Source organism: Pistacia vera, unplaced genomic scaffold (genome assembly GCF_008641045.1).
Source record: "Pistacia vera cultivar Batoury unplaced genomic scaffold, PisVer_v2 Contig108, whole genome shotgun sequence".
NCBI classification, from domain to species: domain Eukaryota; kingdom Viridiplantae; phylum Streptophyta; class Magnoliopsida; order Sapindales; family Anacardiaceae; genus Pistacia; species Pistacia vera.
The window spans coordinates 245,130-266,287 of NW_022195115.1; the positions used below are offsets into that span (position 1 = coordinate 245,130).

The window sequence follows — 21,158 nt, forward strand, 5'->3', positions numbered from 1 at the left end:
ACGGAAATTAAAATATTCTGACTGCTGTTTATTGTTGGCAAAATTAATGGAAAGCACACTGCACCCACATTTTCTCCCTATTGTCTTTGTGAAATTCATTCTTGAAAGGGAGATTACAACTGAAATTTATCTATATTGCATATAAGGGAATTACATCTAATATATATGTATTATATTATTTTAGATGCATCCTATTCGAGTGCAAAATCAAGGGAAAAACAATTGAAGAACATAATACTAGGTCCTTCAATATATATAATGCGAGAAGGTTCTTAATGTGGACACTCTAACTTATTAAACTTATATACGAATTAAATTAAATATAAATTAACACACTTAAACAGAAAATCAAAGGAACATGGAGAGCCTTCTGGTTTGTGCTTTCTACTTAAATAATTAACACACCATACAACATATATATATATATATATATACTTACCACAAGAAGCTGATAGGACTTCATTCGATGATCAACAACTCATCTGCATTCTTGAACCATGAGTGTCTCTCCTCCCAAGCTTTCAAAATATAGTGCTTTCCTTTTAATGATCTCTCAATATATATATATATAGTCTTCCCGAAGTTATATATCTATGGGAAGAAAATATATATACTGCTTTTATATATCCCAGTTGGAATCAATGAAACAGTACTCGTTGAATGAATTCCATCTCTGTACACTATATTTTCTATATACTAGTTAATAAGTAAATTATATATATAGAGAATGGATAGAACAGTGTACGTATTACGGATTATGACCAAGTCGAAGCTCCAAATCCAGTTCATCTTCTTTCATAATTCCCGTCTTTACTTCATTATCTTCTATACACGTACGGCCGATTCCCAAACTCAAATTTGCACCCAAAAGCTCTCCATTTGTGCTCAAAGACTGCGACCTTGGGAGAAGAAACTCCCTATCATATTGTTGAGCATGTGAAATTCTAGGGCTAGATACCGATGGTGGATAATACATGAGAGGATTCCTTTGAGCCTCTTGAACGGCTGAAATCGGCGGAAAATATCTAGGGTTCATGTAGTCATCATTAATAGCCATGGACTTAGTTGAAAACGAAGAACTAGGAACTTGCTTGGCTTTGGCTCGATCTTTCCGATGTATGTTCATGTGCCCTCCTAAAGCCTGAGCGTTGGTGAAGCCCCGCTTGCAAAAAGTGCATTCATAAGAGCGTTTTGTAGCCGCTGTGTCTTCCTTGACTTGTTCAAGCCGATCATTTTCTTCGCTTGAAGTATCTGAACCTCCTTGTTTCCCTGCTGATTCCATATCCAAAATCCCTATTCCAGAGCAGTAATTTATCGAAAATTTATGGGTTGGAAAGTGTTATCAGTCTAACACAAAGGGTTCTGGATTTGAGAGAGAGAAGTGAGCAATTCTAAGATCTGTTGCCAAAAGACAATTAGATGACATTGGCTTTGCTGTGTACTTGTATTAAGAAAGACGCAGAATTTGTCGTTTCCGATTGGACTTTTCTTTTCAGACGGCTATGTGATAGTTCCATATTAAGTAATTTATAACCCTTTATTTTTTTAATCTCTATATCTCTCTGTTCTCTTCATGATCTCTCTCTTTCTCTCTATATAGCATAGTAACAATTTGAGGTGGTGTAGCTTTCATGCATCGAGGGCGTTTCTTAACGCGGTTTGTTCCCTCTTCGCAAGTCTCTCTTAGTAGCTTATGTACAATTTTATATAATTTCCTACAAATGACAACTGCCATACTAACATAGCCCACAAGGATGAAGTATAGCAATTGCAAATTGAGGAAAAAATTGCTCTTTTGAATTGTAAAGGGATAGTGAGAAAGCTTACAAAAATGATCTCTCTCACATGTGCTCAATATAATTCCTAACCAGTTCACCAAAAAGAGATATCATATCCCTAGCTCATAGCTTCATATTTTTTTTTTTTTTATACATGCATGTGCTTGTGATCCTATCTTACACTTAATAATTAAGTTGAGATACAAAAGCTAAGGAAAAAATTGATTGATTCAAAGTATTTCTGGCAATTTGTTTAATAGGTTTGATAGGCAGCAAGTTATTAGCCAGAGTTTCTGCAAGTACTTTTGCTAAAAGAAGAATGGTTCTTCTACGCGGATAAGTATTGGTGGTAGAACATGGGTTCTTGCTTTTCTTTTCAAACAAATAATTTCTTAGATTATAATTAATTAATGAGACCTCTAGAGTTCTTGAGACCAAAGCATTTGTTAATTCTAATGTGTAAGAGTCCATACCGTCTTCATTTAATACTGACTCAGTGGAAAACCTAATAAGAGATGAGTAAGCTAGAGGGAATTAAGATGGGGAAGCGGTTCAGAAAGAAACTACTAGTTATCGTCAATGCAAAATCCGTAGTGTGTAATTCTAAATGCATGTTTAATTAGCTGGTTCTTCTTTGGATTAAAGACGGCCAAACAAAGCGCAAGAATTGAATCGGCTACGTTTTGTTTTATTATGAATTTATCAACAATGGTAATCGGAGTTATAGATAAATATAAAATGAATACAATGTTGGACAAATGGATCAAGATCGAAGGGCTTCAAATGACAACAACGTAAGTGCTGTATTACATTCTTAATGCCAGTTCATAAAGTTCTTTTTTGCCGCTAATTATTTCATCCCTCATCTTTATTGAATAAAATCTCAAAATTAAAAGATTTTCATTTTATTTAAACCAAATTAATATATAAGTAAACAAGCCGGATTCTGGAAGGGAAGGGTCAAAAGTGAGCTAGCTGGAGTGGATTAGTTAAATATATAAAAATTGATCTTGAATTTAACTCCCAAATTGGCCCAGCTTAAACTTGATAAGACATATAAAAAGGATTTTGACGACGTTGGCTGCTGCTTTTTTAAGAACAATATAAATAAATAGACAATCACAAAACTTAGCTTTCAGAGCAATCAGCCACATCAGATTTGATTGCAAGGTTCTCATTGCATCATAAAAGACAATTCTAAATTATCTAATTTGTAGACATCTAGTATAGAATTCTTTGTGACTGTCATTTTGCTTCTTGTACATATTTATTAACTGACTTTTCAACACCTTGATATTTTCTTTAAAATACTTATTATTCATTTTTTTATTAGGACATTTCGAGACTCGTGTCAGAACGCAATGGGTCAGGGCCCAGGATTGAGGACCCCTTTCCTGGAGGCCTGGACTAGGAACCCTTTCCCATGCCCATCCCTGAAAACAGCGGTGAATCCCCAGCCTGTACAGGTCGGGACGGGCCGAATATCTGATAATCCGTGTAGTATTGCCATTTCTATATAGAACCATATCATAAAGACGTAAGACGAGTGTGTACACCTACAAAATCAGCCATTCAATGAACACGGCATGGGTTTAGAACTGGGCCTGGCTTATTGGGTTATTTTATGGGCTTTAGAATGATTGGCAACAAAAGGGACGACAGGTAAAAAAATTAAAAGGGTAAAAAGTAAATAGAATTAGAAAGCTTTGTTAATTAGTATGATGTGAGATTTGATAGAGTTGTTCGTTGATAGATGTTGGATGGTGTATTAATTAGAATCTGAGAGGTACGTTTTCAGTGCTTGCCAAAACCATCATTCTGTTTCTTCTTAGTTGGTCTAAATTTTATCACTTTCCACTTGCTAAGGACAATTATAGTGTTTTATACTTGCATTAATTTGGCTAACCATTTAATTAATTCATATCTTCAACCATTTATTTCCCCATCACAACCCACACCACACCCTGTAACTTAACGTCTTATTTATTATATGTTAAACTATTAATTAAATTATCAATGTTATGCTTGTTAGAAAGCCCATTAATCCATGGCTGAACGACATGCACCCACCTATAATTTGTCGTAAAAACAATTTAATACTCAAAAAGTTTGGAAATGATAAACAGTTACTTTACATCAGAATTTGTTAGTGAATTTTGTTTGAAGAAGAATAATATGGTAATTTCGCATTTAACCGAAAAAGAAGGCCATTTTCCTATAATTTCTTCTTTCTTTTTCTTTTCTTCGAATTTTCATCACTGTTGTGCCTCCTCCAAATACACCAAGGAGTTCACCTCCACCAACGAATTCCCCTCCTCCACCACCACCAGTGGCCAATCCACCAACAAGTCCTGCACTATCAAATTAATCTCCATCACCACCATCTGATAACTCATTATAACTTAGTTTTACTACAATATCAGAACCCTCTCTCCACCGTCTGTGAATCGCAAAATCAAAACTTTCTTCAAAATTTTGTTCACTTGTCTCTTTCTATTTCTTACTACACTTAAATGCCTGTACATGTCTACACCATCATTTCAATCATGTATTCAAAACTACAGACTACATCTTTTTATATCTCTCTTCAATACAGGATTTGCTTAACGGTTTCTTGCTTATGTTTGGGCGTGAAGAGCTTTTTGGATTTGTTGTGAATAAGGATGCTGAGAATGACTGTTATGCATGCAAAGCTTTTGCGACCTTTTTGAATTATCTAGAAAGAGTTTTGATCTTGAGATGTATTCTGACAATCTGATATGAAAGAGAGGTTAATTAAAAAATTAAGAGTAAATACCTAGGCAACTCAGTTATAGTTTTTCATATTCAACGGCGAAAAGAAATGGCCGAACGATTGGCCAGATCCGCAAAAGAAGAAAAAGGAGAAGCGGCTGGCCAGATCTGCAAAAGAGAAGAAAAAATTAAAGAGGAAGAGAAGAAGAAAGAAAAGACAAAAGAGGAGGGAAAATTCTGCTGCTTTCTTTGGAGGCACTCCAGGCAGCACAGCAGTGAAGAAAATCAAAAGAAAGAAGAGAAGAGAGGCAAGTGGCCCAAAATTACCACAGTGTCCTTCTTCAAACGTAATTCACTAACAGATTCTAACAGAGAGTGGCTGTTTGCTATTTTCAAACTTTTTAGGTATCAAATTGTCTTTATAGCAAACTATGGGTGGGTGCATGTCTTTCGGCCTTAATCCATTGATCCCATGGGCCAAATAGCAAGACATTTTGAAATGGATGATGATAGCAACCATCAGATTCAGATGTGACTGCACCTATTATTTGATTGTAATTTTGAAGGGTGATACTGATTCATAAATTGAAAAGTTTTATAAAATAAAAGACAGGATAGTGGGAGAGTACTCTTGAAGAATTGAATAAGGTGGGGCACAGTTAGAGAAGAACAAATATAGGAATAGAAATGGAAATTGCAGGGCTTATTTGATGAATGGAAAATGGTTGATTTGAATTACTCAATATCTGAAATGATCATAAAGAAGATGATGGTGGGTCATGGGCTCCTCCCTCAACATTTATTCACATTTCAATCACTCACTAGTATAAGTGAAGGAATTAAGGTAAATTTGATTGAAAAGAAAAGTAGGTAGAAGTTAAAATTAATGAAGGAAAAGAGAAATTAAGAGGGTTTTGTAAGTAAGTGAAAAAGGTGAGAGCGAGGTGAGTGATAGATTGGGAAAGAGTTGGGGGAAGGTTTCTGAATTGGCTGTAAATGTAAAGCATTGAACTGACCAAAATCAAAAACATCTCATTCTGTTTAAGGAAAATAAATGCCATCATACCTTTTTCATACCCAGACTCTGTCGGGAACATGCAAACTCATCAGATTTTGTGAAAAAAAGCATCCAATGAATTACTTATCTTCCTCTCTCTTCTCTTCTCTTCAGTCTTCACTACTACTTCCTACTGTTTCTCATATCATTGACAATGCCATCCATGCTATCTTGGTTTTTCTTTTTTTTCTTTAACTTATTTCACTTTCTGCATTTGCTTTACATTTATTTCTCTCCCTCCTTTCTTTGGTAACTTTTTCATTTCATTTTTCAATTTCACTCACTTCATTTTTCATGCTAGACTATATACTATAATTTTTTAATCAAGCGGTTTCTTAACATGTAATTATATGTATATATATGTTGATAATAAAAAAATTCCCATTAAATTCTAATTTATCTCACGTATATATGAAGAAACTTCTATGGTATCGAATATATATATGTTTTGATAATCCAGAAACCTGAATTATTTTGACGAACCTAGATTCAAAAAAAGAGTCATACAAAACCGTACAAACTTTGAAAAGTGAAAAACAAAGACCATATTTGATCATATAGGTGGTTATAAAGAGATTTGAATCTTAGACTTGGCATGACTATCTGGATAGCTAAGTACTGCAGTTCATTGATTCTTCATATATATATATATATATTTTTTTTTTTTTCATATCTTCATTAATTGTTTTTGGTTTCAGGTTAAACTTGTACCAACAAGCTTAGACCTCGCAGTTTGTAGATTGTAATGGAGTCATGATCAACATTCAACAACATATATACAAGTGACTAGGTAAACGAAAAGAAATGTGGAAGAAGCATATAAGTATAATTGTGTCAGACATGAATTTATGAATGAAATGATACAGTGACTTGGACGCTATAGAAAACAAATGAAATTCAACCCGGGGCTTTGACACTACAGTAGTATTACTCATGAATTGAAACTTGAATCAATAAAGCAAGTAAATAGGTAGTTGGCAGGTTTTGATTGTTTTGAATTTTGAGATTGTCGATGAGGCAGAAAATGAGTGGCTATTTTCAATTTCTTTTTATCTTTTTACAGTTTACAACCATGAATCTTGCATTGGAACTTGACTCCAATAATGAACATTTGCTATCATCATTGTAATAATGCGCAATATAAGATGAATATTTGGAAAAAGACTTATCAGAAAAGTCAGGGAAGTCATTTTGCTTCCTTTTGTTTGATTTCCATGCAATATTTAACATTTATTCTAGTGATTCAAACAAATAATCACCTATACCTTCATTATATTCTCCCTTCAACAGCTCAGCACATATAGATATTAACAAAAGGAGCTACGCACTCGAAAGTGCAAATTTACCTTTCCGTTTAAAATTTAAGTGAACAAACTATTTTTGTAGTTATTTGTTAAGTAACGGTTAACCTAACGAGGAACCTCATAACAAAAAACCAATAGTAACAAGAGCGCAAAGAAGAGAATCAAGAAAAATAAGGAAATTCTTTGGATGGGGTTAAAACTTAAAAGAGAGAACCCTCAAACTCTTTCCTCATGTACCAGTCAAGACAGTCAAGAGTACTTAAAACAAAACCATTTATATATAGTCTAACATATATATTATAGAATAGAATAATACATTTATTTTTCCTTGTGCGATGGAATATGTAGATTTGAACAAGCATACCCAAACAAAATATAAAGAAAACAGGAAACAACTGACAGATAAGAGTGGAAATTAGATACGGAGTTCATGGAAGGATCGTATCAGAAACACATAGCAAAATCTTACATTAGTTGAAGCTTGTCCTATAAATCTCTATGCTTCATGAGGATTGAGTTTAATTTCAATAACTAAATATAAATGCTGCTTATAATTGATGATTAAAAACTGGTGCAGTGGGCCTATTGCGAGCTGCCTACTTCAGAAACACGGGTTGATAAAGCAGCATAATTTATCTAAGAGCAACCCAACCGTAGCTCTAAATCTAATTCTTCCTTTGATTCACTGATGAGACCAATCTGCAAGTCCAACCTGACAATCTAAGCCTTCTCTGGAACCTTACACCCATCTTCTTCTGTGATACCGCTGAATTCTTTGATCCTGCAATAAGATTTTGCAGTCCTTTTCTTTGTTAAATCAGAGCCTTTCGGACTTAGTTGATGACCAGTTAGAGCACCATCCATACACCATTTCTTCATTTTACTTAGAGAAGCCGAAGAGGGAGAGGATAGAGAAGAAAGAGGTGGAGAAACCACAGAAGGGAACGTGCTAGTCAATGAAGGAGAAACTAATGGTGGGGTAGAGAAATTAGGGTTAGGGTTAGGGTTAAGGTTAAGATTAAGAATTGGGTACTGACCATCCCTTGGAGGTGACTGCCTCAACCTGGCTCTGTCTCTTCTATGGACATTCATATGACCACCAAGAGCTTGAGCAGATCTAAATTCTCTTTTGCAGAAGCTACATGTGTAAGATCTTGGTGGCCATGAAAACCCACTAAGATATTCTTCTCCATTGTTATGGCTGTTGCTGTTCCACGAATCTTTAAGCTTGACGTTGCTGAAGTTCTGATTGTTGTTGTTGCAGTCTCTAATGGCGTTACTGCCATTTTTCTGGTCTTTAGAGTTGTTGCTGGTAATGTTCTTCTCCATGGATGCTTTTTCCTTTAGTCAGACCTGGAAAGATCAAAGATACAAAAGCAGTCTAGCTTGTTTGCATAGTATGATTAATTATATTGAAGGAACACAAAAAGATAAGAAGAAGAAACAAAGCCCATCTTAGAAAACGGAGAGAGAGAGAGAGAGAGAGAGAGAGAGAAGTGACTGACCTGGAAAATATCAGATAAGTTAGATGATATAAAAAGTCGGGTTTTGGTTGTCTCTCTGTAGTGATTAAGGTTGCAGGAGAGGTCATAAAATTCTAAACCAGAAGGTGAAAATCTCATTGGAGAATAGTTCTGCAATATCCTTTATCGTTGGTCACTACTTACTATATCCAAAGCCTCGTCTTCTGCCATCAGGTTACACGCCTTTTTGCCAAATCTAAACAGATATGTAGCGGATGTTCTTTTACTTGTAACTTTTATAACATTTCTAAACAAACTGAAAAGTAGAGGTAGATGGGCAAGGTTAAATGAGCTTAAAAACTTGTCTTAATATCATTGGTTAAATTCAGGGGAAAGTTATAGGAGAGAGAAGACACAACACTTCATTCTCATCACCCAATTCTTAATAGACCTCGTGGGAGCTTAAAACTTTCCTTATCACCTCTGAAATTAATGGAAAATAAATGTAATTCCTTTGTATCATGTACCATAAAAGTTCATTGATAATGAAGAGGGAATTAAAGTTATTACAGGTTATCATTAAGCTCATCTATCCATATCACTGGACAACCGGTAATAGAACTACAATTGTTAAGAAACTCACAAATGAGCTGCGCAGCAGCCACACTACTACTGTTCATATCAGTTTAAATTAATGAATCTAAGTTCTAGATAGTGAAATCAATGGAAATGCATGCACGAATTAACACAAACTCTTGATTTCAAGAACTATCTTAATTACTCATTATTATGTTAATGTAAATACGATGACATTGATTAATACTGGGATGATACGAAGTTATTAGAGAGCTTTATGACTTTATATATGTTTGACACTCTTTTGTACATGTGGATCGTTGTCACTTGAAGCATAAATTTAAAGCACTTGACCAAGTAAAAGAATTTGATAAATTTATTAAACTCTCTTGAGACACCATAAATTTTTCTTGTTTTTCTTTCTATATAAAGAAATTTTGCATTTCTGCTATCGTGATTGTCAGATTTGTAGATTCTAGATAAGATCCAAAACAGATCACTGTGAAAGAGATTTCTTTAGTACACGAAAAAATTTCTGCATCTCAGTATATGTTAAGACAATTTTACATACTCAAGTTTTATAGTTGGTACATGTCATGGTCGCGAAATAATAATGAGAAATTTAAGAGAGATCTAGTACAACGGTGGGTACGCTTGATCTGGCAAACCCTAACCCTATAGTTCACCTGACTGAGAGGTCTTCTCTCCAAATGAAATCTACTGTTCCTATAAGGTTTATTAAAAAGAAATCCAAATTATAAACTATGCAGATGATTAAAACATCATAAATTTAAATTGGCAACGGAAGTTTTCAAGTAAAAAAGAAACCTTACAAGGAATAAAAAGAAGAAAAAAAAAAATTCATATTCATATGGATCCGCAGCTAAAATAATAGAAGTAGATAGGCATAGTTGTCACAGTGCAGTGCCTGCCAACTTATTGATTTGAAAAACGCTTTCATTAATTAACCTCATTATTCAAAGAAAGGATTATCTCAGTGCACCTCGGATTTTCATTTCCATTTTATGGTGAGAAAGAGAGTAAGATTGATCAGAAAACCCATTTAGACAAAAGATCCTGCTGCATTTAGATGAAATCTATTGAAAAACTAGAAGCCAATTAGCTGCGTCGATGCCATGCTAAATATAGCCGTGATTTTATAAGGTTCTACAGCCGAAATTGCAGTGTTTACCCGCAGTGTAACAAGTTGCCGTCTCTTCCACTCATGGATCAAGATATATTAAGCTACTGCTTTAATGCATGATGATTTCCATGTTTATGTATGACAAAAAAGACAGACGAAAGAGAGGTTGTAGTTGTTGACCGAATAAGAAGTTTTGTTACTTGTCAATTATATTAATATTTCAAGCCTTGGCCATTTGGTTGCTGTCTCATCAACTTTCTTAACTTTGGTTCTTTTTACTTAGTTGATAATTTACACATTCCATCAGTCTCCTCCTACAGTACTTTCTCTCCTAACCATGAACCTATACAAAACACATGGAGACTATCAAATTGGGTTTAATTGCCGTGAAATTATGCACTGGTTTGTGAAAGTGACAGAGTTGTGTGTAATAGTAAGGTTTTAACATTTTGTATTGTGAATTACGGTAAAGGTTGTGATTGGTTGAACCATGCAGCTTTAGTTTTTGACTGGGCTCACACCTCACTGTTACATGATTCTATACATTACAGGCTACCCACTAGTACTAGTCTCAGTCCAGCCTTTTGAGTTTCCCATCCTTTTTCCCCTTATCAAGGCCTGCGATTAAAGAATCCCTGCTGCCACAATGTAAAATCATGGGCTGGTTCTTCTCCGCAAAAGCCTGAGTTAAAACCCAGTTTTTGTTTCAGAAGTTCAAGGTTTGAAACTTTAAATCACAGGCCCAGTGTGGCCCAAAATGGATCCTATTCGCTACAGTTAAGTCCTACTCAAAGTCTCTCTGTCACCTTCGTCACAAGGCTCGTGTAACAGAGCCGAGTCCACAGATACTCTTGAATTGGCTTACAATATGATAATTCAGAACAAAGATTTTGATTATTTACTACATTCGAATCTATTCATGAATCAGTAGAGATTATTTAGCAAATAACAGTTTTTTTTGACCCATCATTCAAAACCAAACCCAGTCCAACAGTTTATAACAAATCTCCTACACCATGCAAGTCACCAACACAAAAGCCACAGAATCACAAAAGGAGGAGAACGACTGCCAATTTCATCACATACATTTTAAGCAACTGACCTAATAATGTAAGGAAGAAATTAACAGAGAGAGAGATAAGCATTGGGCAAACAGAGCAGTTCTAAGTGATGTAATCAAATTTGACATAACAACACGACCCAAATATTGGCATAAGAAATGTCTAACCATTCAACAGCAAATATTGGCAAGAGTACAAATAAGCACACCAAATAATGACACAAATGCCTAGTTTTCTCGTAATACTAAAACTGTAAAACACTTATTTGACAAAAAACGGAAAATACTTCATCAATCAGTACCTCCACTATTATATGCACCAGAAATCTGAAGCTTGAGAAACTCCAATTCCATCTCCAATTCAAAGTTCTTCTGCTTCTCAGCCTCCAACTCCATTCTCAGCCTATCATTAAGTTGCACCAACTGATCCTCTCTGCTCATTTCCCCACCCAACAGAACAATCATGTTAGACACCTGTTGCCTCTGCTCATCCAAGCTTCTCCTTAGCGCCACCAACCCCCCAACCATGGCTTCTCTGTCAACTTCACCACCATCACCACCGCTTCCTCCCATACTCTCACTCGCGCTAGCAGTGAGTTCCCTGTTGTCACCTTCACTTTCTCCCTGAGTTACCACTTGGGCCTCCTCTCCATCTTGCTTTGGTGAACTCAAGTTCCACTGACCCGAGTTATCCGACCCACTTGATTTGTTATCAGGAATGATGGTTTCACCACCAAACCGCACTTGCTTCACAACGGTGTCGTCTTTGGCTTCAGTTGGGAACACCGGTTCCATCTGGAATCCTTCTTCATTAAAGTTCCACCCACTAATCCTTCTTTGTTTCACTAACTCACTCCCAGTATCTTCCCCATCACTACCATTCTTGTGAGAATTCTTGCCTTCTTTGAACCTTTCTTCTACGCTAGGAAGCCCATGCAACAAGTTTTTTACGAGAAAATCTGTACCCTTGCAGTTCTTGAAAAAAACATGCTTCAAAAGCTTCTCTGCGGAGGGTCTATTTGACGGATCTTGATGAAGACAAGAAGCGACCATATCTTTAAAAGCCTTAGAGAACTTCTTGCTCTTGAAATTCTTGTTGGTTTTCTCATAATCAGAGAATCGGAAGCGCTTGGTTATCTTCATGAGCAATGATTTAGAAGGAGGGAGATGAGAGAGAGGAGGCCTACCATGAGCAAGTTCAAGCGCAGTTATACCAAAAGACCAGATATCAGCCTTCAAACTGTACCCATTATGCGAGTGTATCACCTCCGGTGCCATCCAGTACGGTGTTCCCGCCACATCAGTAAGCATCAACGGCGACGATGAAGTTGATTGGCCCCACCCGGGGGCAGTATTCGTCTCGTAAATAGAAGCCGAGACGCCGAAGTCCGCAAGCTTAACGGAACCGTCAGAGTCAATAAGAATGTTACCGGCCTTTACATCTCTATGTAAGTGGCCTTGGTTGTGAAGATAGGACAAAGCGTTCAGGGTTTCTTTAAGAACTATTGCAATGCATGGCTCTGGTAATCCATCAGGAAAAGATGAAGATATTATCGACTGTAAAGAGCCACAAGACATGAAGGGCATAACAACCCATAAACGGCAGTCGACGTTGAAAGAACAGTGGGCCCTCAGAACATTCGGATGGGAGATAAGAGACATGGTCTTGGTTTCACGTCGAACATTTTCAAGATCGGCCCGAGATTGATCAAGATCAATGGCCTTGATTGCCACAAGAATTGAGTCCATGGGGACACATATAGCTTTGTAAACAACAGCACTAACACCAACGCCGATTTCATCAAGAATCTTATAGGCCTTTGCGTCAAGTGGGTATTGAATTTTTTTACTGCTTTCTTCTGGTTCATGATCTCGAGTAGCCATGAGTAACGCTTAATGTTTTTGTGAGAATTGGAGAATTGTTGTTATGAAGTTGAAGGCGAGTAGAACAATCTTGAAGAAGTAAGGGAAAAGAAAAAAAAAAAAAGTAGGGTTTTGGGCGGTTTTCTTGTGAGGTTTGAAAGGGAAAGAGACTGTTATAGCGGTGATACGATCTTTTAGATTGTGAGACGATGCATGTGAATTTTAAGTGCTTTTAATGTTGGGAGGGGCGGTTCAGGTTTACAGCATTGTACAACAAGGGAATTTGGGTTAGTTATTCTGTTACAGCCTGGCACATCCCATATTCATTTAGTAAAACGCCTCTTCAGATCAATGCAGTAATTGTTTAATTGTCAATATGCTTTGATAATGAAATGGTTTGAACTCTGATTACCAGATACCCTAATTTTTAATTACTATGGTTACTTGGTTAGTATCAGTGAAATTGTTCATTTTGAGTTTTTGAAAAGATCCCCCTTTTCTTTTTCAATGACCGGAGGTATCGGGATCAGTTTACGGACACCTTAACTAATTCTCCGAGACCCTGAAACTATCTATCGGATAAGACCTCCAATGGCTAGATCCTTGTTTACTTGTTCGTTTTGGTCAATTTCCGTATAGTTTTTGATTTTTTTCTAAGAAACTTACTAGAAAAGGAATAACTTGTGGAGCAAAGTATCAACTTATCTGGTGATAAAAGAAGGAATAATTAAGTGGAGAAATTAATTTATCAATTACTCTGCTCTCACAGCAACTTAAACCTGTTCGTTTTGGTCAAATTCCATATAGCGTAGTCCTGAGTTTAAGCCCTATATTAGCTGGAGCTATCTAAGCAATGTATGGAACCTCAAGTTTAATTATGGGATTGATTGAGGACGCGTATAATAGCAAGATGTTGCAATGCTGATGGAGACGGGAGTCCAACTCTAACATAAACAAACTAAAATGGCCAAAGCAGACCACCAGTTCATGCCCAAGAGTAATTTATTCTCGTTATATAGTTACATATATAGCAGCCCGTGAAGTTGTACAAGGAAAATTGACTATTGAAATGGCAGTTATCTGGATGTATTAGCTTTCCAGTTTCCACAGGGCCAGACATTGTACTCGTCTTGCCCAAATGTGATTTTATTTTGTCACATGATATGAACCCTGTTATGTTTCCAAGCACAGCGGGTACGAATGATACAGAAGAAATAAGCCAAAGAATAGAATCATGCAACTTTTTTCTCGCAAGCTCGTAAGTACTAGAGTGTTTCAATTCAATCCTGAATGGTGAAACGGGGCACCTGAACAAGACTATTAGTCACCAAGCCCTGCGGCTAAGATTAAAGGAGACATGGGTGCAAAATGCAAATTCAATGCCACATATTCTGAATCTCTCTTTATGAATTAGTATTACGGTTATAGATGCCTGGAATTCCAGCTTGAAACCTGAGAACCATGGAACCCAAGCTCAAAAAAATGATGGAGAGAACAAGAGATAATAGGCCAACAGAAGGAGGAACTCGCCCTTTATCCTTCCTCAACATCACCCCTTCAATTATAGGGTAATTCACCCATAAGATGTAAAATGAGAGGAAAACTTGACCCAGCAGCTCATTCCAACTCCCTGAAATTATCATTCTGGCAAATCCTCCGGCAAAAGCGATGATGTTCAATACGACCAAAGTAACTATAGGAGCAAGCAAGTTGGTTGAGGTTTGGAAGTTGAATTTACCCAATTGGTATAGAGTGACTTCATCATTATCAGAAACTTTATTGGTAGGTAAGAAATTTGGTTGTCTCATGCCTAAACATTTCAAGATAGCATCGAAAGTTCCATAGGTATATGCAGTGACTGATTTTATCATCCACATCCGCTGTTCATTCCACCACGCCAGAACTGAACCTCCTGTGAGCAGAACCTCCTCTACATTTTTCAGTTGGGAAAATATGAAGACAGATGTAAGGATCATAAACCGTGGACTTGAAGCCTGCATAGAAGAGAAAATGCAACTGAAAGTTTGCATATGAAGGACTGGTTGAAATTTGCAACTCAAATGGGGAAATTTCACAGATTCTGCCATGAATGCGGCCAACTATTAGCCTGCATTTAGTAATTTTATTCACATTCGTTGAGAATAAGACTTCAAAATAGCCATAACAATCAGGTTGAACATGGTTACCTTGGGGTATAGTGGAATGCCATTCAAGAGACATAGCTGGGGCAGAGTAGCAAAACACCACAAGGGCAATGAATAGAGGGGCTGGAGTGAGTAGTAGGCATAACACATGGTTTGAAGCACAGACATTCTTGATAGCCCATAAACAAGAGGGCAGAACTTTGAGAAGGTAACTTCAAGCAAACCGCAATTCCATCTTGTACCCTGAACTAATGTGTCATTCAACTTTGTGGTAGCAGTGCCTAAGAATGCTGGCCGAGATGGATTACAGAAAACAGAATTCCACCCTTTGCAATGCAAGATGAATCCGGTAAAGTAATCTTCTAACATAGAGTTGTACAAGAATCCTATCTGGTTTCAAGCCAAAAAGAAAGGTGATTTAATGACATAATAAAACATCTATATGTATACTAAATTGGAAGCTGATGTTGGCCTGAGATTACTTGCCTGTTTACCCCATAGAGTCTCTTTTTCATAGGTGCAAGAGGCTAAAAATTGGGCTTCCTCTTGTAGTATGCTCGACGAGGTCCCTCTGTCAATGATGTTATGTTGTTTGTTATGCTGAAGTGACATGATGAGTTCATTTGAAGGACCAAAAGCTTGTTTGAGACCAAATAGATCTGAATCAAAACGAAGCAACTTATAGCTGGATGGCTAAATTCACAACCAAGACAAAGACAACATTTTCAAATTCTATCATTTGTATCAAGATGAATCAGGTGCTATTGTATGCGATTAGCCATTTAACATTTTTCTGTTTTTCTAACAATATTTTTGGTCAAAATAGAAAACAGGTTAATCGAATCTTGCAGATTCCTTCTGCAGCAGATATGTTATCTAAGGTAGAGAAGTAGAGTTGCTATAGGAATTGAATGGCACATAACTCATACCCTACTCTGTTCCTATTGGAATTTGCAGAAAAATCTAAGAAGCTACTCAATCGGTAATGACATGGTTAAAAAAAATTAGATATGCTGAAATGCACTTTAGAAGATAGAGCTTGCAGCATATCATTACTTTATCCAAATAATCTCCATTCGCATTTGGAATGCTAGTTCCATTTGAAGTAGTCAGAATAAAATTTTAGTTGATTAGGATAATGAACCTACCCTTCTGCAAAAATTTCCCATATAATGCTTCTCTCTTCATGTAATAGCCAGTACCGGACAACATCGGTCCCTGAATTCCATCGATACCTGGCCACCTTGTCTGAAACAACATCAAAGACTTAATGGTAGTAGTACCTCTCCACATGAAAGGGTTCAGCAAAATTACTGCAACCCACATCAAAATTCATAGTCTGGGAACCATGAGGTGGTGCATCCATATTAATGGACAAATTAGTATAAGATTTCACTTTCATCATTAACGTACCATGAATGTAATCCTGAGCTGGCTATCATAGATGTCAGTCTTACTGATATTGTGGAATTTTTGAGGGAATTGAACAAAAGCCAGGGACGGTGAGATTTTTGGATCAAGGTGGAAACACATTGCTTGCCTAGCAGATGTTGAATCATTGCAGTACATGTCACAATCTAGTATTAGTATGTAAGAGGAGTTGCTGAGAATGCTGGAAACCCTTAGCTGAAACAAATGTACAACTGATAAATTAAACTTCATGTGTATTAGTGACCGAGCACAGATATGAGAGAAAATGAAAAGAAAAAGAAGCAAGAGAGACTGGGTATATACAAGAACATTAAGTGCTCCAGCTTTGAAATGGTGTGGATGAGGTGGCTTTTTCTCACGAGAGACGTACACAAGAAGAGGCATCTGAACTTGGTCAGAACCCACCACGTCATCTGAACTATCATGTACCACCTGAAGTAGAAAAGATGTCAAAGAATTTCATGGTTATGGAATTGAAATAGTTATAAGTATTAACACAACGTATGACTTTTTTTCCGAATCTGGCATATCCTTCATCAGCTGGCCTTCGCCCTCTGGCAAAGCCAGATTTTGATGAATTACAAGTAAGATTCAAGAAGCTTTTTACAGTATACCTCAACTATAGAAGGATGATTTTTAGCCTTGGGACTGCTTGTTTCTTTGATCACTGCTTTTTCTTCTTCTCTATGAACGCGCTCTTTAAACAACTCATACTTCCTCTGCAATAGCGTTAAATTGGACAGATGATGCGCTACAAATATAAGCTAAAACGTGCCTTAAAAATGAAAAAACAAAACAGAAGACATAAAACGAAACAAAATTCGTAAATGGTCTTGAACAAACAATAGACCCAAACTATTGAAATTAAACCTTGATTTTCTCTCTTTCTTCCTCATATTCCACACTCTGAGTAACACCATGATCATCATCCCCACTCGAAAAGAAGACAGAAGCGTACAGCGCTTGGTTATTCTTCAGCCAATGTTTAGAAGGAGGGAGATGAGAGAGAGGAGGCCTACCATGAGCAAGTTCAAGCGCAGTTTACCAAAAGACCAGATATCAGCCTTCAAACTGTACCCATTATGCGAGTGTATCCCTCCGGTGCCATCCAGTACGGTGTTCCCGCCACGTCAGTAAGCATCAACGGCGACGATGAAGTTGATTGGCCCCACCCGGGGCAGTATTCGTCTCGTAAATAGACGCCGAGACGCCGAAGTCGCCAGCTTAACGGAACCGTCAGAGTCAATAAGAATGTTCCCGGCCTTTACGTCTCTATAAGTGGCCTTGGTTGTAAGATAGGACAAAGCGTTTAGGGTTTCTTTAAGACTATTGCAATGCATGGCTCGGGTAATCCATCAGGAAAAATGAAGATATTATCGACTGTAAAGAGCCACAAACATGAAGGGCATAACAACCCATAAACGCAGTCGACGTTGAAAGAACAGTGGGCCCTCAGAACATTCGGTGGGAGATAAGAGACATGGTCTTGGTTTCACGTCGAACATTTTCAAGATCGGCCCGAGATTGATCAAGATCAATGGCCTTGATTGCCACAGAATTGAGTCCATGGGGACACATATAGCTTTGTAAACAACAGCACTAACACCAACGCCGATTTCATCAAGAATCTTATAGGCCTTTGCGTCAAGTGGTAGTAATTTTTTTTACTGCTTTCTTCTGGTTCTGATCTCGAGTAGCCATGAGTAACGCTTAATGTTTTGGTGAGAATGGGGAATTGTTGTTTAAGTTGAAGGCGAGAATAACAATCTTGAAGAAGTAAGGAAAAGAAAAAAAAAGTAGGGTTTTGGGCGGTTTTCTTGTGAGGTTTGAAAGGGAAGAGACTGTTATAGCGGGATACTATCTTTTAGATTGTGAGCCGATGCATGTGAATTTTAAGTGCTTTTAATGTTGGAGGGGCGGTTCAGGTTTACAGCATTGTACAACAAGGGAATTGGGTTAGTTATTCTGTTACAGCCTGGCACATCCCATATTCATTCGTAAAACGCCTCTTCAGATCAATGCAGTAATTGTTTAATTGTCAATATGCTTTGATAATGAAATGGTTTGAACTCTGATTACCAGATACCCTAATTTTAATTACATGGTTATTTGGTTAGTATCAGTGAGTTTTTTGAAAATCCCCCTTTTCTTTTCAATGCCGGAGTATCGGATCAGTTACGGACTTAACTAATTCTCCGAGACCCTGAAACTATCTATCGGATAAGACCTCCAATGGCTAGATCCTGTTTACTTGTTCGTTTTGGTCAATTTCCGTATAGTTTTGATTTTTTTCTAAGAAACTTACTAGAAAGGAATAACTTGTGGAGCAAAGTATCAACTTATCTGGTGATAAAAGAAGGAATATTAAGTGGAGAAATTAATTTATCAATTACTCTGCTCTCACAGCAACTTAAACCTGTTCGTTTTGGTCAATTCCATATAGCGTAGTCTGAGTTTAAGCCCTAATTAGCTGAAGCAATCTAAGCAATGTATGGAACCTCAAGTTTAATTATGGGATTATTGAGGACGCGTATAATAGTAAGATGTTGCAATGCTGATGGAGACGGGAGTCCAACTCTAACATAAACAAACTAAATGGCCAAAGCAGACCACCAGTTCATGCCCAAGAGTATTTTTATCCTCGTTATATAGTTACATATATAGCACCCCGTGAAGTTGTACAAGGAAAATTGACTATTGAAATGGCAGTTATCTCGATGTATTAGCTTTCCACAGGGCCAGACATTGTACTCGTCTTGCCCAAATGTATTTTATCTGTCACATGATATGAACCCTGTTATGTTTCCAAGCACAGCGGGTACAATGATACAGAAGAAATAAGCCAAAGAATAGACATGCAACTTTTTTCTCACAAGCTCATAAGTACTAGAGTGTTTCCATTCAATCCTGAATGGTGAAACAGGGCACCTGAACAAGCTATTAGTCACCAAGCCCTGCGGCTAAGATTAAAGGAGATATGGGTGCAAAATGCAATTCAATGCCACATATTCTGAATCTCTCTTTATGAATTAGTATTACGGTTATAGATGCCTGGAATTCCAGCTTGAAACCTGAGAACCATGGAACCCAAGCTCAAAAAATGATGGAGAGAACAGAGATAATAGGCCAACAGAAGGAGGAACTCGCCCTTTATCCTTCCTCAACATCACCCCTTCAATTAGGGTAATTCACCCATAAGATGTAAAATGAGAGGAAAACTTGACCCAGCAGCTCATTCCAACTCCCTGAAATTATCATTCTGGCAAATCCTCCGGCAAAAGCGATCATGTTCATACGACCAAAGTAACTATAGGAGCAAGCAAGTTGGTTGAGGTTTGGAATTTAATTTACCCATTGGTATAGAGTGACTTCATCATTATCAGAAACTTTATTGGTAGGTAAGAAATTTGGTTGTCTCATGCCTAAACATTCAAAGATAGCATCGAAAGTCCCTAGGTATGCAGTGACTGATTTTATCATCCACATCGCGCTGTTCATTCCACCACGCCAGAACTGAACCTCCTGTGAGCAGACTCCTCACTTTTTCAGTTGGGAAAATATGAAGACAGATGTAAGGATCATAAACCGTGGACTTGAAGCCTGCATAGAAGAGAAAATGCAACTGAAAGTTTGCTACGAAGAAAAAAGAAGAAAAAAAAAAATTCATATTCATATGGATCCGCAGCTAAAATAATAGAAGTAGATAGGCATAGTTGTCACAGTGCAGTGCCTGCCAACTTATTGATTTGAAAAACGCTTTGATTAATTAACCTCATTATTCAAAGAAAGGATTATCTCAGTGCACCTCGGATTTTCATTTCCATTTTATGGTGAGAAAGAGAGTAAGATTGATCAGAAAACCCATTTAGACAAAAGATCCTGCTGCATTTAGATGAAATCTATTGAAAAACTAGAAGCCAATTAGCTGCGTCGATGCCATGCTAAATATAGCCGTGATTTTATAAGGTTCTACAGCCGAAATTGCAGTGTTTACCCGCAGTGTAACAAGTTGCCGTCTCTTCCACTCATGGATCAAGATATATTAAGCTACTGCTTTAATGCATGATGATTTCCATGTTTATGTATGACAAAAAAGACAGACGAAAGAGAGGTTGTAGTTGTTGACCGAATAAGAAGTTTTGTTACTTGTCAATTATATTAATATTTCAAGCCTTGGCCATTTGGTTGCTGTCTCATCAACTTTCTTAACTTTGGTTCTTTTTACTTAGTTGATAATTTACACATTCCATCAGTCTCCTCCTACAGTACTTTCTCTCCTAACCATGAACCTATACAAAACACATGGAGACTATCAAATTGGGTTTAATTGCCGTGAAATTATGCACTGGTTTGTGAAAGTGACAGAGTTGTGTGTAATAGTAAGGTTTTAACATTTTGTATTGTGAATTACGGTAAAGGTTGTGATTGGTTGAACCATGCAGCTTTAGTTTTTGACTGGGCTCACACCTCACTGTTACATGATTCTATACATTACAGGCTACCCACTAGTACTAGTCTCAGTCCAGCCTTTTGAGTTTCCCATCCTTTTTCCCCTTATCAAGGCCTGCGATTAAAGAATCCCTGCTGCCACAATGTAAAATCATG

At 37.1% G+C, this 21,158-nt stretch overlaps 4 protein-coding genes across 4 annotated transcripts; all 4 read right to left on the reverse strand.

Annotated features, from left to right (window-relative positions):
* Positions 1 to 748: 748 nt before the first annotated feature.
* LOC116133424 (transcriptional regulator SUPERMAN-like) lies at positions 749 to 1,299 on the reverse strand. Its single transcript, XM_031419131.1, has one exon. The coding sequence runs from the start codon at positions 1,280 to 1,282 to the stop codon at positions 749 to 751; it is 534 nt and encodes a 177-aa protein (XP_031274991.1). The 5' UTR covers positions 1,283 to 1,299.
* A 6,293-nt stretch (positions 1,300 to 7,592) lies between these two features.
* LOC116133390 (transcriptional regulator SUPERMAN-like) lies at positions 7,593 to 8,201 on the reverse strand. The gene has a single exon (XM_031419096.1). The coding sequence runs from the start codon at positions 8,199 to 8,201 to the stop codon at positions 7,593 to 7,595; it is 609 nt and encodes a 202-aa protein (XP_031274956.1).
* A 3,087-nt stretch (positions 8,202 to 11,288) lies between these two features.
* Positions 11,289 to 13,047, reverse strand: LOC116134156 (serine/threonine-protein kinase BLUS1-like). The gene has a single exon (XM_031419843.1). The coding sequence runs from the start codon at positions 12,997 to 12,999 to the stop codon at positions 11,407 to 11,409; it is 1,593 nt and encodes a 530-aa protein (XP_031275703.1). The 5' UTR covers positions 13,000 to 13,047; the 3' UTR covers positions 11,289 to 11,406.
* Positions 13,048 to 13,974: 927 nt separating this feature from the next.
* Positions 13,975 to 18,131, reverse strand: LOC116133780 (cellulose synthase A catalytic subunit 7 [UDP-forming]-like). The gene is made up of 9 exons (XM_031419469.1): positions 18,034 to 18,131; positions 17,424 to 17,568; positions 17,168 to 17,272; positions 16,857 to 16,985; positions 16,536 to 16,748; positions 16,271 to 16,370; positions 15,609 to 15,781; positions 15,165 to 15,512; positions 13,975 to 14,972 (listed from the first exon to the last, which is right to left on the reverse strand). The coding sequence occupies exons 1-9, from the start codon at positions 18,129 to 18,131 to the stop codon at positions 14,382 to 14,384; spliced, it is 1,902 nt and encodes a 633-aa protein (XP_031275329.1). The 3' UTR covers positions 13,975 to 14,381.
* Positions 18,132 to 21,158: the final 3,027 nt, after the last annotated feature.